General features: G+C 55.5%; 1 protein-coding gene across 2 annotated transcripts in view; it reads left to right on the top strand.

Moving 5' to 3' along the window:
• The first annotated feature begins 1,717 nt into the window (after positions 1–1,717).
• TRIM29 (tripartite motif containing 29) overlaps positions 1,718–17,171 on the top strand; it is a 28,242-nt gene continuing 12,788 nt past the window's right edge. Inside the window, exons 1-4 of one of the 2 annotated variants that reach the window (XM_061440595.1) lie at positions 1,718–2,707; positions 12,050–12,145; positions 12,578–12,811; positions 15,330–15,528. In XM_061440595.1, coding sequence (XP_061296579.1) covers positions 1,904–2,707; positions 12,050–12,145; positions 12,578–12,811; positions 15,330–15,528 — 1,333 coding nt within the window. In that variant the 5' untranslated portion in view covers positions 1,718–1,903. The remainder of the gene's footprint in view (positions 2,708–12,049; positions 12,146–12,577; positions 12,812–15,329; positions 15,529–17,171) is intronic. The other variant, XM_061440596.1, reaches the window with a different exon arrangement.

The following is a 17,171-nucleotide window of genomic DNA, read 5'->3' as shown; positions in this document are numbered from 1 at the left end:
CTCCACCCCCACACCTCCTCTTAAAACTCTCGCCGCTTGGGGAGCTAAGCTTGTCTCTGCTCTCGTTCCCAGGAGCTGTTGTTGCAGAGGATTAGCTGTTCTGCCTGGTGAGCCAAAGGGGCGGGGGCTCCCAGAGTTTGACCTGGATTCGAGGGGAAGGAAACCCACTCCCCTACACACAGCCCAGAACCTGCCACCCCAGCCACTCCCACCTCTGCTCTGTCTAGTCCAGCCCGCCTGGGAGAGGCACAGCCCTTCCCTTGGTGGGGGCCCTGAGGACGCTGCCCCTGGCCTGGCACTGCTTGCGTTCCTGTCCCTCACTACCGTCTCCCTGTCCTTTGGATCCAAGCAGGTTCTGACTTGCTCTGATAGAAATAACATTAAGCCGTAAGCATCTCGTTAGGGCTGCTGGGTGGGACGTGATTTCCTGAAGCCGTCTTCCATTGAGATAGTCAGGTGGCTGTTGGTTCTCAAAGGCCCTGGGCTCAAATTTTAGCTCTACCACTTGATGCAGGCCAGCATGTTGCCTTCTTAGAGCTTCAGTTTTCTCATCTATTCAATGGAGATGTTTGAATATGTTGTTGGAAGCTTGCATGTGTGTGTGTGTGTGTGTGTGTGTGCTAAGTTGCTTCAGTCTTGTCCAACTCTTTGGGACACTATGGGCTGTAGCCGCCAGGCTCCTCCATCCATGGGATTCTCCAGGCAAGAATACTGGAGTGGGTTGCCATGCCCTCCTCCAGGGGATCTTCCTGACCCAAGGATTGAATCCATGTCTCCTGTGGCTTCTGCATTGCAGGCAGATTCTTTAACACTGAGGCACCAGGGAAGACCCTTGAAAGGTTTATATAACCTTTCAAGGTTATATAAGTGAGCTCGTATAGGTAACATACATGACACAATGCCTGGAAGTTGGCACATAGGGTTCCAGAGTCAGTAACTGCTGCTAAGTCGCTTCAGTCGTGTCCGACTCTGTGCGACCCCATAGACGGCAGCCCACCAGGCTCCCCCGTCCCTGGGATTCTCCAGGCAAGAACACTGGAGTGGGTTGCCATTTCCTTCTCCAATGCAGGAAAGTGAAAAGTGAAAGTGAAGTCGCTCAGTCCTGTCTGACTCTTAGCGACCCCATGGACTGCATCTTACCAGGCTCCTCCGCCCATGGGATTTTCCAGGCAAGAGTACTGGAGTGGGGTGCTATTGCCTTCTCCGGAATCAGTAACTACCTCACTTCAAAGCCTGAAATCCAAATCAAGTGGAACCCATCATTCCTTTTAAGACAGGAAGTCAAACACAATATTGTAAAACCATTATCCTCTAATTTAAAAAAATACTAAACTTTTTGATGGAAATTAAAAAAAAAAAAGATAAGAAGCAACTCCAGTGTCTCAGGGCGGCAGGGGGATATTCCTCTGAAACCCAGGCCATCAAGTTACAAGATTATTTGGCTTGTGTGACCCAGTTAAATAGCCCTGGGTCCTGTGGGCCTCTGTGGACACCTCACCTTCTGTCCCACGTCTGGCTTGGCTCAGCGAAGCCTGCCCACCTGTGAGGACAGAGGCTCCCGCTTTCCTGATGAGAAGAAAGTGCATCAGAAGGAAGCAGTCCAACTGGTTGCTGAGCCGTGGAAAATAATTAAACTGGGGAAGAATAAAAACACTTCTTTAAAAAACCGGGTTAGGTATGAATGTGCAGGGCGTGGCCCCTCTGTATAATTAGCCGCTCTGCTGGCTCTGGGAGCCGCCTGCCTCTCCCGCCTGCCCGTTGTGTCAGGCCCTCCTCTCGGCTCCCGGTAGGTGTGTCTCAGGCTCCGTGGCTACCTGTCTCAGTCCTGCAGAGGTGCCGCCGCCCAAGAGGTCACCCACCCAAACCCCCAGCGCGCCGACACAGACCAGCCAGGTGAGCCGCGATGGAAGCTGCAGACGCCTCCAGGAGCAGTGGGGCCAGCCCGGAAGTCAGGGATGTCCGCAGCTCCCTGAGCCCCAACGGCAGCCTGGAGAATGGGGTCAAAGCTGAAGGCAAAGAGGCCAAGACTGCCAACGGGCACGGCGGGGAGGTGGCCGAGGGCAAGGGCACAGGCGGCGCCCTGAAGCCGGGCGAAGGCAAGAGCTCCCTGTTCTCCGGCAGCGAGTGGCGGCGGCCCATCATCCAGTTTGTCGAGTCGGTGGATGACAAGGGCTCCAGCTACTTCAGCATGGACTCTGGGGAAGGCAGGAGGTCGCCCTATGCCGGGCTCCAGCTGGGGGCTGCCAAGAAGCCTCCTGTCACCTTTGCCGAGAAGGGGGAGCCGCGCAGATCCATATTCTCAGAGCCCCGGAAGCCCTCGGTGTCCATCGTGGAGCCCGGGGATATCCGGCGGAACAGCTACCCCCGGGGCGACTCCAGCACCCTCCTGCGCTCCAAGTCGGGCTCCGAGGAGGTCCTGTGTGACTCGTGCATCGGCAACAAGCAGAAGGCCGTCAAGTCCTGCCTGGTGTGCCAGGCCTCCTTCTGCGAGCTGCACCTCAAGCCCCACCTGGAGGGCGCCGCCTTCCGTGACCACCAGCTGCTCGAGCCCATCCGGGACTTCGAGGCCCGCAAGTGCCCCCTGCATGGCAAGACCATGGAGCTCTTCTGTCAGACAGACCAGACCTGTATCTGCTACCTCTGCATGTTCCAGGAGCACAAGAACCATAGCACCGTGACCGTGGAAGAGGCCAAGGCCGAGAAGGAGGTAAGAGCTGGCCTCCTCGCAGTACGCTCCCACCTCATTTTCCCCACTGGGCGCTCCCAGGGTCTGGGGCTTACCTCTCTGCTGTTCCTGGTTCGTTCAGAAAACAGTTCTTTCCCCTCCTACCCCCAGACTGGGAGTCAGAGATGGTTCCCCAATCCTCTAAGGCCTCAGGAGTCAAGTCATCTCCTAAATGAACAAAGAGGGGCTCAGCAAAGATGGGGGCCTTGGCCAAGGTCATAGGATAAATTCAAGTCAGGCCAGGAAATCAGCATTCCATCCTGGGCTCTCTGCCTGGCTGGGTGCTTCTTCCTTCCTTTCTACTTAGGTGCTAAGTCACTCAGTTGTGTCCAGCTCTTTGTGACTCCATGGACTATAGCCCACCAGGCTCCTCTATCCATGGAATTATCCAGGCAAGAATACTGGAGTGGGTTGCCATTGCTTTCTCCAGGGGATCTTCCCCACCCAGGGGTCAAACCCGGGTCTTCTGCCTTGCAGACAGATTCTTTAGTATCTGAGCCACTGGGAAAGCCACCTCTTTCTACTTAAGGGAGAGAGAATTCTTCCTAGCTGAGGAGGACTGGCTCGTGGGGATTAGTCATGGGTGAGGAGGGGGGAATTTGGGGACCACATCAAGACCCTTTCTTCCCTGACCTCGGAGTTGGTCTCTGTAGGACAGTGGCTCCTTCTTGTTCTGTCTGATCCCCTAGCCAGTCTTGACACGCCCAGCAGCTTCCTTTATCCTTCCCTCAGCTGGACCCTCAGTGCTTTGTGTGTGTGGCCATTGCCTAGTGAGGGTTGGAGTCGGTGGGGAGGGGTGTACATATGTGTGTGTGTGTGTTATATGCACGTGGTGTTTATATCTGCACATGGATGTTTGCATATGACTGTACATGTGGCAGGTAAGTGTGTTTGCATGCCTTCTGTGTACATGATTCTGCCTGTGCTTCTGCGGGGAGGAGCAGAGGCATGTGGAGGCTTGTGAATGTGGTACATCTTTCTCCTGGAGAGGGTGTGCTGGGATAAGGGCTCATCTGTGGCTCCACAGATGCTGGGACTGCTCCCCCCTCAACAACACAGTCCCCTGACGTGGGGCGGCCAGGGGTCAGCCGGGGTCAGCCATGCTCATTGTCAAGGCAGGGGACTCTGCTTTCTGCACCCCACAGAATGGGGCAGCACAGCCCCCGCTCTGTGCCCAGCCTTCTTGACCTGAAGTCTGTGGGTCACTCTTTCCTACCCATACTCCTGGGCAGGAGAGACGAGTCAGAGATGACAAAAGACTCAAAGAGCCTTTTCAGGAGCCTCATTTGGCCCAGGAAAAAAAGGTGGTCCGAGTCTCCCTAACTCCCTGACCCCAGCCTGGCTTCAGGCTTCAGACAGGGAGATGGAGATGGGGCAGGGGCCATGGATCTCCTCCAGGATTTGACTTACGGAATCAAAACAGAATGCGGGTTAATTATCCTCAACCACCACAACCAAGAAATTGCAGAGCCCCAGGCTGGGTTTTAGGAGACCTCAGCTCCAGTTCTAGTTTTTCCTCGAACCAGCTGTAAGACAGGGGACAAGTCCCTTATGTTCTCTCAGGCTTGGTTTCCCTTCCCGTGAAACTAAGGGATTGGACTAGATTGGAAGTTTTCAAATGACCCCCTGGAGCCTGAAGATTCTTAGGAATGTCTCTGAGACGTCAGGGATGAGGAGGGGGGCAAACTGATGCCAAGAAGGCAGGGGCCCGGGTTCCTATTGCTTCTGCAAGCAGCTGTGCCATGCTCACGCTCAGTCATGTCTGAATCTTTGCAACCCTTTGGAAGTAGACCGCCAGGCTCTTCTGTCCATGGGATTTTCCAGCACCTGCCCACTCCAGTACTGTTGACTGGAGAATCCCATGGAAGTAGAGCCTGGTGGGCTATAGTCCACGGGGTCACAGAAGAGTCGGACACAACTTAGTGACTGAACAACAACAACAACTCTTATTTATCTGTTATATGTGTAGGGCTTTGTCCCAAATTTTATTTGAAACCAGGGTATCTCCACTTAAGAAAAGCCTGAGTGCCCCAGAGGACAGGACAGTCTTGGGCAGTTTTCTCTGGCAGTACCTGGGACTTGGAGTTCATGCTCTAGGGCTCGTGATGTAGGTCAAGAGGCAGAGCTCAGACGCACAAACCAGTCTGGGGTGCATCCGCCTAGTTACACAGCAGCGGCTGTAAGTAAACATCAACTTGCAGAGGACAGAATGCTAGGCTGGATGGAGAATGAGCAATCTTGCCATCTCCTCTCCACCTTGCATGGGGACACAGGCCCAGAGGAAGGAAGGGACCTGTCCAGGCTCAGTGCTTAAGGAAGAAGCCCCCTGAGTCCTCTTTCAGTGTTTGAGAGCAACTGGGGGAAGGGGGATGGGATTCAGGAGGCGTGTGCCTTACAGGGGCTCAGGGGGAAATGTCTGATCCACTGGAGCGACTTAAATGGTGGGAGCTTCAGACTGTGTGTGTGTGTGCGTGTGTGTGTTGCAGCATAGGTAGGCAGGGAAGGGTGGTGCTGAGCACCTGAGTGGAGACAGAGATGGAGTGGAGCTCTTTGTCCAAGCCTAGCCCCACTGGAATGTCAGACACTGGGGGCGTTGGCACAGAGCAACCTTAGGTAGGTTGACAGATCAAAGTGAATGAGCCTGTCAGCCCTGACATCTTCAGAGGCAGCCCCTGCAGACCCAAACATCAGCCTACACACAACTTTTTTTGCAAGAAGTCCTGTCCAGAACCCGTTCTGCAGGCTAGTAGGTGAGGCCCCCGATGAGGCCATCACTGATCTATCATGGTTTCTTGCATGAGACTGTAGACCACACCCCGGGCTGCAGTGCGTTTGGGCCTCCCTCTCTGCAGAATCTGAGCAGAGGTGGTGTTGGAGAAAGGCTACTCAGCGTGCCGCCAACATGACAGGCCTTCCTCTGCCGACCCAAGATCAGAAGGTTTCCAGTTCCACTCTGAATGTCGCAAGGAGGGTCCACAGATGTCCTGAGCTGCACTCCTCTGCCTCTGGCTTAGACTGATGAGATTTCTGTTGTTGTTTAGTTGCTAAGTCGTGTCTGACTCTTTTGTGACCCCATGGACGGTAGCCCCCCAGGCTCCACTGTCCACGGGATTTCCAAGGCAAGAATACTGGAGTGGGTTGCCATGCCCTGCTCCAGGGGATCTTCCCGACCCAGGGATCAAACCCACGTCTCTTACGTCTGTTGCATTGGCAGGTTACGTCTGTTGCATTGGCAGGCGGGTTCTTTACCACTAGCACCAACTGGGAAGCCCTTGCAATGTACAAATCTATCTTTTTCTGTGTCTCAGGGCCTGTCTTCTGTCTCTCCCGAGTACCTTCTGCTGCATCGGGTCAGAGTGGAGGATTCCTGGCCACGACTCTTGCTGTAGGGTAGTCTGCCATTTTGTGGGTTCTCTGGGCTCTAGGTCGGCAGTCTGGCCAGGCAATGGGGAGGAGCACTCACGACAAGCATTGCTCTGGAGGGCGAGGTCCTAACTCAGTAGTGCAGCTCAGATTCAACACCTCGGCCACTCTCCTGACGCCGTCACTTGGCTCAGCACCTTTCTGCCGCCAGTGTCTGTGGCTTTGCCTCTGGTCTTGTTGCCCAGTTTTTTCATGAAGTCTGAGCTGCCAGGCTGCTGGCCATGGGCAACTGCTGGTCTTTGAGCTTTGGGAGATGTGCTGGTCTGGGCTTTTGGGGCTCTCTGGGTGGACCACCATGACCATGGACAAAGAGCAGCCAGGTGGCTAAAGGCCTGGAATGGGGTTGGGGGGTGTCTGGGACCACTCTTCTTGGAGATATTGGGGGGAAAACTGCCCCTGGAAAGGGTGAGTAAGAAAGGACGTGGGATGACCTCTGTGGGTGCTGAGGAGGAAAGGACCAAATGAGAGAAGTATAGAGATAGTACGTGGAGAAAGAGAGTGCCAGGCAGGAGGGCAGGAGATGGCTCATCTTTTTGGAGTACATTGATGTGCCAGGCACCGGCCTGGGCATTTACACTGTTACTCCTGACAACAGTCCCACGGATGGGAATATCTGCACCTATATTATAGGTGACGAAATGGGATCTGAAATGCCGAGAGACTTAACCAGTGTTACAGCGCTGGGGGTGGCCGAGCTGGGATTCAAACTCAGTGTGGCCATAGCCCAGCCTGTTCTCTCTCACCATTTTACATAGTTGAGGCCATGTAACCATGTAACATTTTAAATGTTGTTTTCATAGGCTTGGCAGAGGCTCCTCGGGGTTCCCTGGGAGGTTCTGGTTCAGGGTATGAGACCTGCATTTCTAAGTCACTCTCAGGGCTTCTAATGTGTAGCCAGGCTGGAAATCAGGAACCTAGTCCAGTTTTATCAGGAAGAAATGGAGGCCTGGGAGGTGGGGTAACTTCTCAAGGGCCCACTGCTGGTCTGGAATCCACTTGAATGATGCTCTTCCCTGCCCCCCATCTTGCCCCTTCCGCATCCTGACGTCCAAGGAAGCAGGAGGAACGGTGAGTCCCAACGAAGCCGACGAATACTGGGCTGGTTGACATCTGGGTGGGAATGGGGAAATCTATCCAGCATTTCAGATTCTTATCCAGATAATTACCATTTGTCTGGAAGTACAAATTTGGCAATTAACTGGCTCATTTGGCAAATGTCATAGCCAATGGCCCATGTGGTTAATTCAGACCAGAGGGGCCCCATTTCCCCTTCCCTGGGGCAGCACAGGCACACCTGTCCAGGTGAGTGCTCAGATGTGTCTGCACCTGGAGGCCCTGTCTGTCCCGGCTGAGGCACCACCAGCTGCTGGCCACCACTTTGCTCTCCCAAGGCCGGAAGGATTTCAAGGCTGGGTGGCCTACGCAGGGCCCGTCCCAGCCACAGAGCGAGAGGCAACAGGCGGAGTGTGGGAGAAGGGAACAAAGAAGGCATTTAGGAGCAGGTCTGGGCAAGGCAGAGCGGGTGAGCAGAAGGAAGTCAGAGGGAGGTGTAGACAGGGTGGAGCCGACAGAAGCTGAGGCCCCATCGGACATCAGGGGATTTAATCAGATTCCTAGGGAGGAGGGAAGGGCTTCCCAGGTGATGCTAGTGGTAAAGAACCCACCACCTGCCATGCAGAAGGCTTGAGAGACACAGGTTTGATCCCTGGGTCAGGAAGATCCCCTGGAGGAGGACATGGCAACCCACTCCAATATTCTTGCCTGGAGAATCCCATGGACAGAGGAGCTTGGTAGGCTAGAGTCCATAGGGTCGCAAAGAGTCGCACACGACTGAAATGACTTAGCAAGCCCAGGGAGGAGAAGGAGAAAGCAGGGCCTTAGGGGGCGATGGGGAGGCGTGGGGAGGACAGGGAGAGAGGCAGAATCCATGAATTGCCCTGTCTATGAGGTAGCGGGTGGGGAGGCCTGGCACTACGACGTCCTGGGTGATACAGAGAACAGCCCAGGAGTTGAGGCCATGTAACCGAGCTGAGTCCTGTCTCTGTGTCGTGGTCCTCCCATTTCCTCACTGGGAGAACTCAGGCAAGCTCCTCAATCTGCCTCGGCCTTGGTTTCTGTATCTGTACAATGGGGACAACACGGCTTACCTCCCCAGGGGGCTTTTGAGATGAAAGGAGAAATGCAGACACACAGTGGATGTTCAGCAAAGCAGTTAGGGTCCTTCCTTCTATGGTGGCAGGAGAACCCAGGATTTCAGAACCTTCATATGTCATTGTTTTCTGACTCCTGCCTCATCTGGCTTTTGTGCAGCCTGGCCAGAGGGAAAAATTGCCAAGGACTAAATGGATGCTGTTCACATCCCCAGAGGTCTCAGCCCAAACCCTCCTCTCCTAACAGGGTAGCACTCACCCCAGACATGAGAGAAGACCTTTCTAGTAGCACAGAACTCACAGCCCAAGGTCCCTTCCAAGATGCCACTGTGCTCAGCAAGTCGGGGCTTGCGAGGCCTCCACTCCGCCTGTGTTGACTTCCCCAGTGCCCCAAAGAAACCAGGAGACCGGTGTCCCCCGCCCTGACTGATGCGTCCACCCACGGCTGCAGACAGCAAGGCTCCGCTTTTAACCCTGCCCGTGCATGTTTCCAGATCAGCTGGCAGCCTCTCCCTCCACCCCTCCCAGGTCACTGGCCAGCATCTCTGGCTCTCCTCGGCACATCCCCTCCTACTAGCCTCCCTCTTCCCGACCTCTCTTACACAGGCTGGACCCCAGGGGCTGACTCCTGCTGCCCTTGGCTGAGGCTCTTCACTGTTTTAAAGCCCCTGGACTCCCCCTCCTCTGGACTCAGTGCCATCTTCCTCCCTCTTGGCCAGTGAGTCTGTGCTCTTGTGGGTAAGACATTCCCAATGCACAGACCTCTGTGCATTCCACTGGCTCCTCACCTCCCCGTTCTCTAGGAAAACCTTCAACCGCTCACAGGGGGTAGCCCGCCTGCACCCCGTTTATCCTCCTTCTCTTCTGTTTTCCCTCAACATCCTCCAATCTTCAGTTATCCACCATCTAGTCTCTACATCCTCAGGGCTTCCCTGGCAGCTCAGATGGTAAAGAATCCACCTGCAATGCAGGAGACCTGGGTTCAATCCCTGGGTCAAGACGATCCCCTGGAGAAGGGCATGTCTACCCACTCCAGTATTCTTGCCTGGAGAATCCCATGGACAGAAGAGCCTGGTGGGCTACAGTCTATGGGGTCACAAAGAGTCGGACATGACTGAGCAACTTTCACTTCAGTTCACATTCTCAGCCTGATGTCTTGACCTCCCTCCTTTCTGTACACTTCACTCTGCATCCTGATGGTGTACACACCACACCTGGACCCCAGCACACACCATCCCAACCACTGAACACCACCAGGACCCACCTGCTCACCCCTGCCTGCTTCCCCGCTTACCTGTGCCCTGCGGGCCTGCCTGCCTCCCTGTCCTCTCCCCTCTGAGCTCTGGCCCATGGAAGGTGCCTGACACAGCAGTGGTCAGTGCTTTTCTCTAGAGTCTCACCTGCCTGGGAAGTGGTCCTCTTCCTACCTCCATGAAAGATGGAGTGGCTGGGGCATGGAGGAGTTTAGTAACTTGTGAAGGCCACCTGCCTGGAGGTGGTGGTAACCGGATTCGAACCTCTGGGCTTCTGGATTCCCCAAGGCTTGTTTCATGGAAGAGTTGCCCTGTCACCGCTGCCCCAGGCCTGGGGAGTGAATGCACGTTTGCTCTCTGCTTTCCTTGTTCTGGGTGCGAGGTGGGGGTGAGGAGCCCCACTGCCAGCCGCTCATCTCTGGGCTGGTGACAACATCTCAGCTGCAGGGGGAGGTGGATTCTAGCGTCCCCTCCCTACCCTCCTCAGGCCTTGCTTGCTGCAGATGAGGGGGTGAGGGGGTTATCCAGGAATGGGAAAGTTGCCCAGCACTGTTCAGCCTTTAGGCTTCTTTCTCACAGCTTGGACCCATTACCAGTCCCAGGCTTCTCAGGAACCTTCCAGGCCACCAGCTCTGCCCACCTGTGTTTTGGGCTCTTGGCTCCGCCCGCCTCCTGCAGAGTCTCCACTGTCCATGTGGGGTCTTTTTGTCTCTGCCCTCCACCCTCCCTCCACCCTGTCTGTGGACAGCTGGCTTCTCCCAGCCTTTGTCCAGAGATTAGGCCAAACCCCCATCCTCATCTGCTTTTATTCCTCTTCACAAACATTTCCCGTCTTGGCTGGTGGCATTTTCCATGTTGTGGGATTTCTTGTGTGTAGCTGGTGGGGCGCTGGCTTCCTGAGAGTCTGCGGCCCGGAGATCCCTGGGGTGTGGGCAGAGGGGCGGGGTGGGAATCTGGGGCTTCGGGTCTGGGAGCTTTTCGGCTCCCGCCCCAGTCCTTCCCACCTCCCCTCCCAGCTTCTCAGTGCTCTTTTCCACAAAAGCCAGGATGCTCTCTCCTCCATCAGTCCACTTCCCTGGTCTCTGCACCAGGGACCCACCAGCATCCCCTGGCCTGGGGGAGCATCCAGGAATTGTGACGTGTGTGCACAGCTGCTCAGGACTCCTTGCCAGCAGAGCTCACATTCCTGGTAGTTTGTGGCGTCCACATCCTGATTCTTCTTGTGTTTCCTCAAGGAGATGGCTGGAAAGGGTTGGGACTCTGTTCAAAATCCAGTGTAACGGGGAGACCTTGAGCACTCTGGGGTGCTCTCGGACGCCCAGTCTTCCTGCTTTCAGGTGGAGATCACCCACCTACCTTTCAAACTGGAAGGTGTTTTGGGAGCACCAGGGGGGAACCCACAGAGCAAAAGAGGTGCCTCTTGGCTGGACTGGATTGGCCTTAGCTTCATGCGGGCTTCCCCTGTGGCTCAACGGGTAAACAGTCTGCCTGCAAAGCAGAAGGTGTGGGTTCGATTCTTGGGTTAGGAAGATTCCCCTGGAGAAGGAAATGGCAACCCACCTGAGTATTCCTGCCTGGGAGATCCCATGGACAGAGGAGCCTGAAGGGCTACAGTCCACGGGGTCACAGAGTCAGACTCAGCTGAGTGACTGAGCATCCACATGGTTCATGCTCCCCCTTTTGTTTGTGTTGTAGCTGCTTTTCAGAGAAGGGCGTTTCTCCAACGGAAGGAAGGAAGGAAGCTATTATCCACACTTTCCATATCAGAGCTTATGTCCCAGTTCACTCCTGATAGATCCTCTTCCCAACCCACCCCAGATCCTGACAGCCCATATTCTCTTCCTGAGCAGGGAACCTAGACCCTCTCTTTCCCTTCTCCCATCCACCCTCACTGCCTTGCTCACTGGCCTCTCTCCTCCCCCAGGGACTTGAATAAAGTCTCAATCTTGCCCAGACTGCAAACTGCGCTTCATTTCCCATAAACAGGTTTATAGCTGTGCCTGCCCAGACAGACTCCCCGCTGGCGGCAACCCAGACTCCTGCTTGCAACACAAGCCTCATGTCATGTCATAGAAATGCTGTACCCTCTTACTGCCATGGGACGCTCCCTGGGCTGGGCTGGGCTGGGCTGAGCTGGGCTGGGTCCCCTTTCTCCTGTAAGCTGCTCTCCGATGGCTCCAGGTCCATTGAAAGGAGCGGGAACCCCCTAATGAGCTTCCTTCCTGCTCACGTTGGGTGGAGGGCCTGGTAGAGGGTCCGCCTTACAAAGACATGGCTGGGTTGCCCAGCCTCAGAGTCCCGAGTTTACAATGAGGTGGCGCTTGACTTGCTGCTGGATCCTTGGTGACTGGCACAGTGCCTGGCATATTCAAGGGCCCAGTGAGTGTTGGTTGAATGAAGGGCAGAGTGATGATTTGTGGGCCCTCCTCCCTGACTCTCTGGGTCTTTTCCACTTCCTCCCCCTGACTTCTCCTCCAACCCCGGCTCCTTCCCTACAGACAGAGCTGTCACTGCAAAAGGAGCAGTTGCAGCTCAAGATCATTGAGATAGAAGATGAAGCTGAGAAGTGGCAGAAGGAGAAGGACCGCATCAAGGTGAGCAGCGCCCAGGGTCTCCCCGCAACTGGTGCGGCCTGGAGGAGGCAGGCCTGGGCCTGGGCTCTTGCTCTTGAACCTGGCTACATAAACAGCTCATCAGTTCACTTTCTGAATGATGCTTGGTTCTGGCTGAGGTTTCAGTGGACACACCCTGACTCCCCTGGAACTTTTGGACCCATAGAGTTTCCCAAACGTGGAATGATGGTTCATGTCAACCCATTGAGTGGGAGGACCTGCTGATGGATAAGGAAGGGTGGGCTGTAAAAACACCCTGGTCATCTCTATCAAGAGATAGGATCCCTCAGTGATGCCTTTGAATGAGATTCTTGGCTGAACAGGCTTGCAGGGTGGGGACAGTAGAAATGCCCTGACTCTACGCTGGGAACATAAAGATGCACCCCCTCCCCTCTCCCCTCACTCTGGACCCAGAGCTTCACCACCAATGAGAAGGCCATCCTGGAGCAGAGCTTCCGGGACCTGGTGCGGGACCTGGAGAAGCAGAAGGAGGAAGTGAGGGCTGCGCTGGAGCAGCGGGAGCAGGATGCAGTGGACCAGGTGAAGGTGATCGTGGATGCTCTGGAAGAGAGGGCCAAGGTGCTGCAGGACGACAAGCAGATCAGGGAGCAGCTGCACAGCATCAGCGACTCGGTGCTGTTCCTGCAGGTAATGAGCAACTCCGCTGCCACTCAGCCTCTCACTCCTTCCATCCCACTCAGCCCCTCACTCCTTCCATCCCACTCAGCCCCTCACTCCTTCCATCCCACTCAGCCCCTCACTCCTTCCATCCCACTCAGCCCCCCACTCCTTCCATCCCATCCAGCCCCCCACTCCTTCCATCCCATCCAGCCCCCCACTCCTTCCATCCCATCCAGGCCCCCACTCCTTCCATCCCACTCAGCCCCTCATTCCTTCCATCCCATCCAGCCCCCCACTCCTTCCATCCCACTCAGCCTCCCACTCCTTCCATCCCACTCAGCCCCCCACTCCTTCCATCCCACTCAGCCCCCCACTCCTTCCATCCCATCCAGCCCCCCACTCCTTCCATCCCACTCAGCCCCCACTCCTTCCATCCATCCAGCCCCCACTCCTTCCATCCCACTCAGCCCCCACTCCTTCCATCCCATCCAGCCCCACTCCTTCCATCCCATCCAGCCCCCACTCTTCCATCCCACCAGCCCCCCACTCCTTCCATCCCACTCAGCCCCCCACTCCTTCCATCCCATCCAGCCCCCCACTCCTTCCATCCCACTCAGCCCCCCACTCCTTCCATCCCATCCAGCCCCCCACTCCTTCCATCCCACTCAGCCCCCCACTCCTTCCATCCCATCCAGCCCCCCACTCCTTCCATCCCATCCAGCCCCCCACTCCTTCCATCCCATCAACCCCACCTTCCATCCCACCAGCCCCCACTCCTTCCATCCCATCCCCCCCCCTTCCATCCCATCCAACCCCCCACTCCTTCCATCCCATCCAGTCCCCCACTCCTTCCATCCCATCCAGCCCCCCACTCCTTCCATCCCATCCAGTCCCTCATTCCTTCCATCCCATCCAGCCCCCCACTCCTTCCATCCCTCTCAGCCCCCCACTCCTTCCATCCCATCCAGCCCCCCACTTCTTCCATCCCACTCAGCCCCCCACTCCTTCCATCCCATCCAGCCCCCCACTTCTTCCATCCCACTCAGCCCCTCACTCCTTCCATCCCACTCAGCTCCCGACTCCTTCCATCCCATCCAGCCCCCGACTCCTTCCATCCCATCCAGCCCCCCACTCCTTCCATCCCACTCAGCCCCCCACTCCTTCCATCCCACTCAGCCCCTCATTCCTTCCATCCCATCCAGCCCCCCACTCCTTCCATCCCATCCAGCCCCCCACTCCTTCCATCCCACTCAGCCCCTCATTCCTTCCATCCCATCCAGCCCCCCACTCCTTCCATCCCATCCAGTCCCTCACTCCTTCCATCTACTTACCCAAATCCTCATCCACTGTCCATCCATCCATGTATCCACCACTCATCATCCATCCATCCCTCTAAGCTCCATTCCATCTGTCTACTTAATTTCCATCCGAGCCATCCTACCTACTTTAAAGATGGCACACAAAGATCACCATGTACCAACTATGTATTAATAGTACTTCAGGCTCAGTACTTCAGGAAATAGCTCTGTGATAGATTAGCGATGCCTGCTTTGGGTATGGGAGGGTGGCAAGTAAGCATGTGGATTTGCTTTCTTTGATCTGGTCTGTCCATCCGTTCCTCCATCCTTCCATCTGCTAGAGTATTTTGGGCACTATACACCCAGTACTGTTTTAGGTGCTGTGGAGACTAGAAAGGTAGAAGATGTAGTTTTTGCCCTCAAGGAACTGCAATCCAGCTGGGAAGATAAGACACGCACAATTAGAGAATATAGAAGAGCGTGTAATTAAGTGATAAAGCCTATGGTTCAGGAGATAAGTGCCTATGGAAGCTCTGGGAAGGGCAGACAGGATGGAGACAGTTTTGTGGAGGCAGTGGAACTTGAATTGGGTCTTGAAAGCCCGTTAGGATTTGAAAAGAAGAGAGTCTTCAGTAAGGGAGAAAGGAGGTAAGACGTGCCAGAGAATAGAGGCAGGACTGAGTGGGCACACGCAGGGGGAGAGACCACTGTGACTGACCCACAATGCTAGTAATTCCTTGCCTTTCTTCGGTGGTTTCACTCCCAAAGACTTTGCAGTTTGTGTTCCTCCCATAAACCCAAATAAAACCCTATGGGTAGGCACCGTGCATCCAGTTTAAGAGATAGGAGCCACAGAGTCACATATCTCACTGCTAGTGCCATCAGGGGTATTAGCATCTAGTGGATTTTATTTAGTTATTTTTTTTTAAGTTAACTTTATTTTTTGGCTTGTGGGGATCTTAGTTCCCCAACCAGGGATTAAGCCTGTGCCCTCAGCAGTGAAAGCATGGAGTCTTAACCACTGGACCGCCAGGGAAGTCCCCATCTAGTGGATTTTAGTCAAACCCTCTCATTTTACAGAAGAATAAGAAATGCGTGCCCAGTGAGGAAAAGTGAGGCCAGTTAATAGCTGAGCTGGATGTAGACCCCACCTCCTCTGGCTCCCGGTTGAATCTTCCGGCTAGACTGTGGGTCCCCGTGGCTCCTAAAGACCCAGGACACTAATGGCTTCTTTCGTTTCCTGGTAGGAATTCGGTGCTTTGATGAGCAGTTACTCCCTGCCCTCACCCCTGCCCACCTACCACGTTCTGCTGGAGGGGGAGGGCCTGGGGCAGGCGCTGGGCAACTGCAAGGATGACCTGCTTAACGTGTGCATGCGCCACGTCGAGAAGATGTGCAAGGCGGACCTGAGCCGCAACTTCATTGAGAGGAACCACATGGAGAATGGTAAGTCCCCTCCCGCAGGTGGGCCCCAAGGCCTTGGAGGTTTTCTCCCAGGTCAGTTCCTGCTGCCTGGCTCAGGCTGGCACCCCACCAGCTGGGACCTCACTGTTTCCAGCCTCCCAACTCACCTAAGGGTGTCTGGACAAGGACTCAGAGATGGTACCCTCCTCTCTCAAAGTTGCTGCCCAAGGTATGCAGCTATTACAAGGGGCCTCCAGGGGAGCATCCCAGGCAATGGCTAGGGAGATGCACCGCTAGGGACAAATGTCTTCTCCCTGGATTGTCCATCAAACTCAGGGATTGGTTTTACAGCCCTGCGTCTGACTAGGGGACCTAAGCCAGGAGCCGTGTGGATGCTGCAAATTGTAAGGGCCAGACTGCAATCTGGTGGCTTTGTAGGCTCCAGGGGACATGACCTAGAACTGCATGCATGCTTGGAGGGAGAACTTGCCTGTCATCATGGCTGTGCTGAGCAGTGTTGAGCCCAGAGGTGGACTTGGCCTGGTGGACTGGCTGGGTGTGGTTGAGCACATGTCTCAGTGACTCACCAGCTCCCCTGAAGTCAGCTTCTCTATTGAATCACACTGTCCTCTGCAGAGGCATCTGAGTCATCTTCATAGAAAGCCTCCAAACATGAGAAACTGCCCCGTTAAGTGCTTTTCCACCAGTCCCAGCCCATCCCTTTAGGGCCCGAAGCTGGACACTTTCCCCAAGCTCCACCTGGTGGCCCAGACCTTGAGGATGCAGCCTAGTTAATGACTTCTAGCTGCAACACCCAGAGGAAGTGACCCTGTCTTTGGTCTCCAAAAGGAGTATGTGATTCTTTGGGGCATGAGAAGGGGGTGTGGTGCACTGAGGGGCTGGGACTCAAGGGTTGGTGTCTGTATATCTTGGGAATGTTGACATCACATACTCTCCCCGGGAGATGTGAGGGACATTGCCACCCTGAGGACAGATAAGCCACTGCCGCAAGACAATCATTTGGCTTCAAGGGGCACTTGGGTCCTGAAATCCTCCTAATGACGATGGCAGCGATCCTGACAGGGATGGCCCTCTGTGATCCGGTGCTCCCTGGATGCTGGCTTTGTGTAAGCGCCTCCCTTGTATTATCTTAGTCTACCAGCGGGATGTATTACATCTCACAGACGAAGGAGATTTTCAAAGGGCACATGGCTAAGCAGGGGGCGAGCTGGGTTTCAGACTCTGTTATTCAAACCCTCCGCCCACATCTTCTCATTGGAGAAGCTGCTGCTCGTGGTGGCCTGCAGAGGAGTAGGGGGTGTGAGGGTCAGGCTCCCTGGGGCACAAAACTGCCGGGGGAGCTCCTCAGCTGAGGTCGGGCCAGACCCACGAGGACGGCCTTGGCTGCGTTGGGGTGGCCTGCGAGCCTCAGGGGCGCAGGGACCCCCCTCCCACCGCCACTCGCCCACGTGCCATTTCTAGGCCATGACTTTGGCCACGGCCTCTGTGCAGGTGCGGCCCTGCGCCTGCACAAGGTGTGCGGGGAGACCACTGCTGGGCGCAGGATGGGTCGTGCTGACGTCAGCGGCTCTACACCTGTGCCCGGGCCCTGGGCCTCCGAGTCGGCGTTTTGTCACTGCTGTGCTGCTGGGAGTGTGTCTGGATGTAGGAGGTGGGAGGTGGGT

Source organism: Bos javanicus, chromosome 15 (genome assembly GCF_032452875.1).
Source record: "Bos javanicus breed banteng chromosome 15, ARS-OSU_banteng_1.0, whole genome shotgun sequence".
Classification (NCBI taxonomy): domain Eukaryota; kingdom Metazoa; phylum Chordata; class Mammalia; order Artiodactyla; family Bovidae; genus Bos; species Bos javanicus.
The sequence above is the reverse complement of the archived record's forward strand: the minus strand, read 5'-3'. Positions and strand labels throughout refer to the sequence as shown.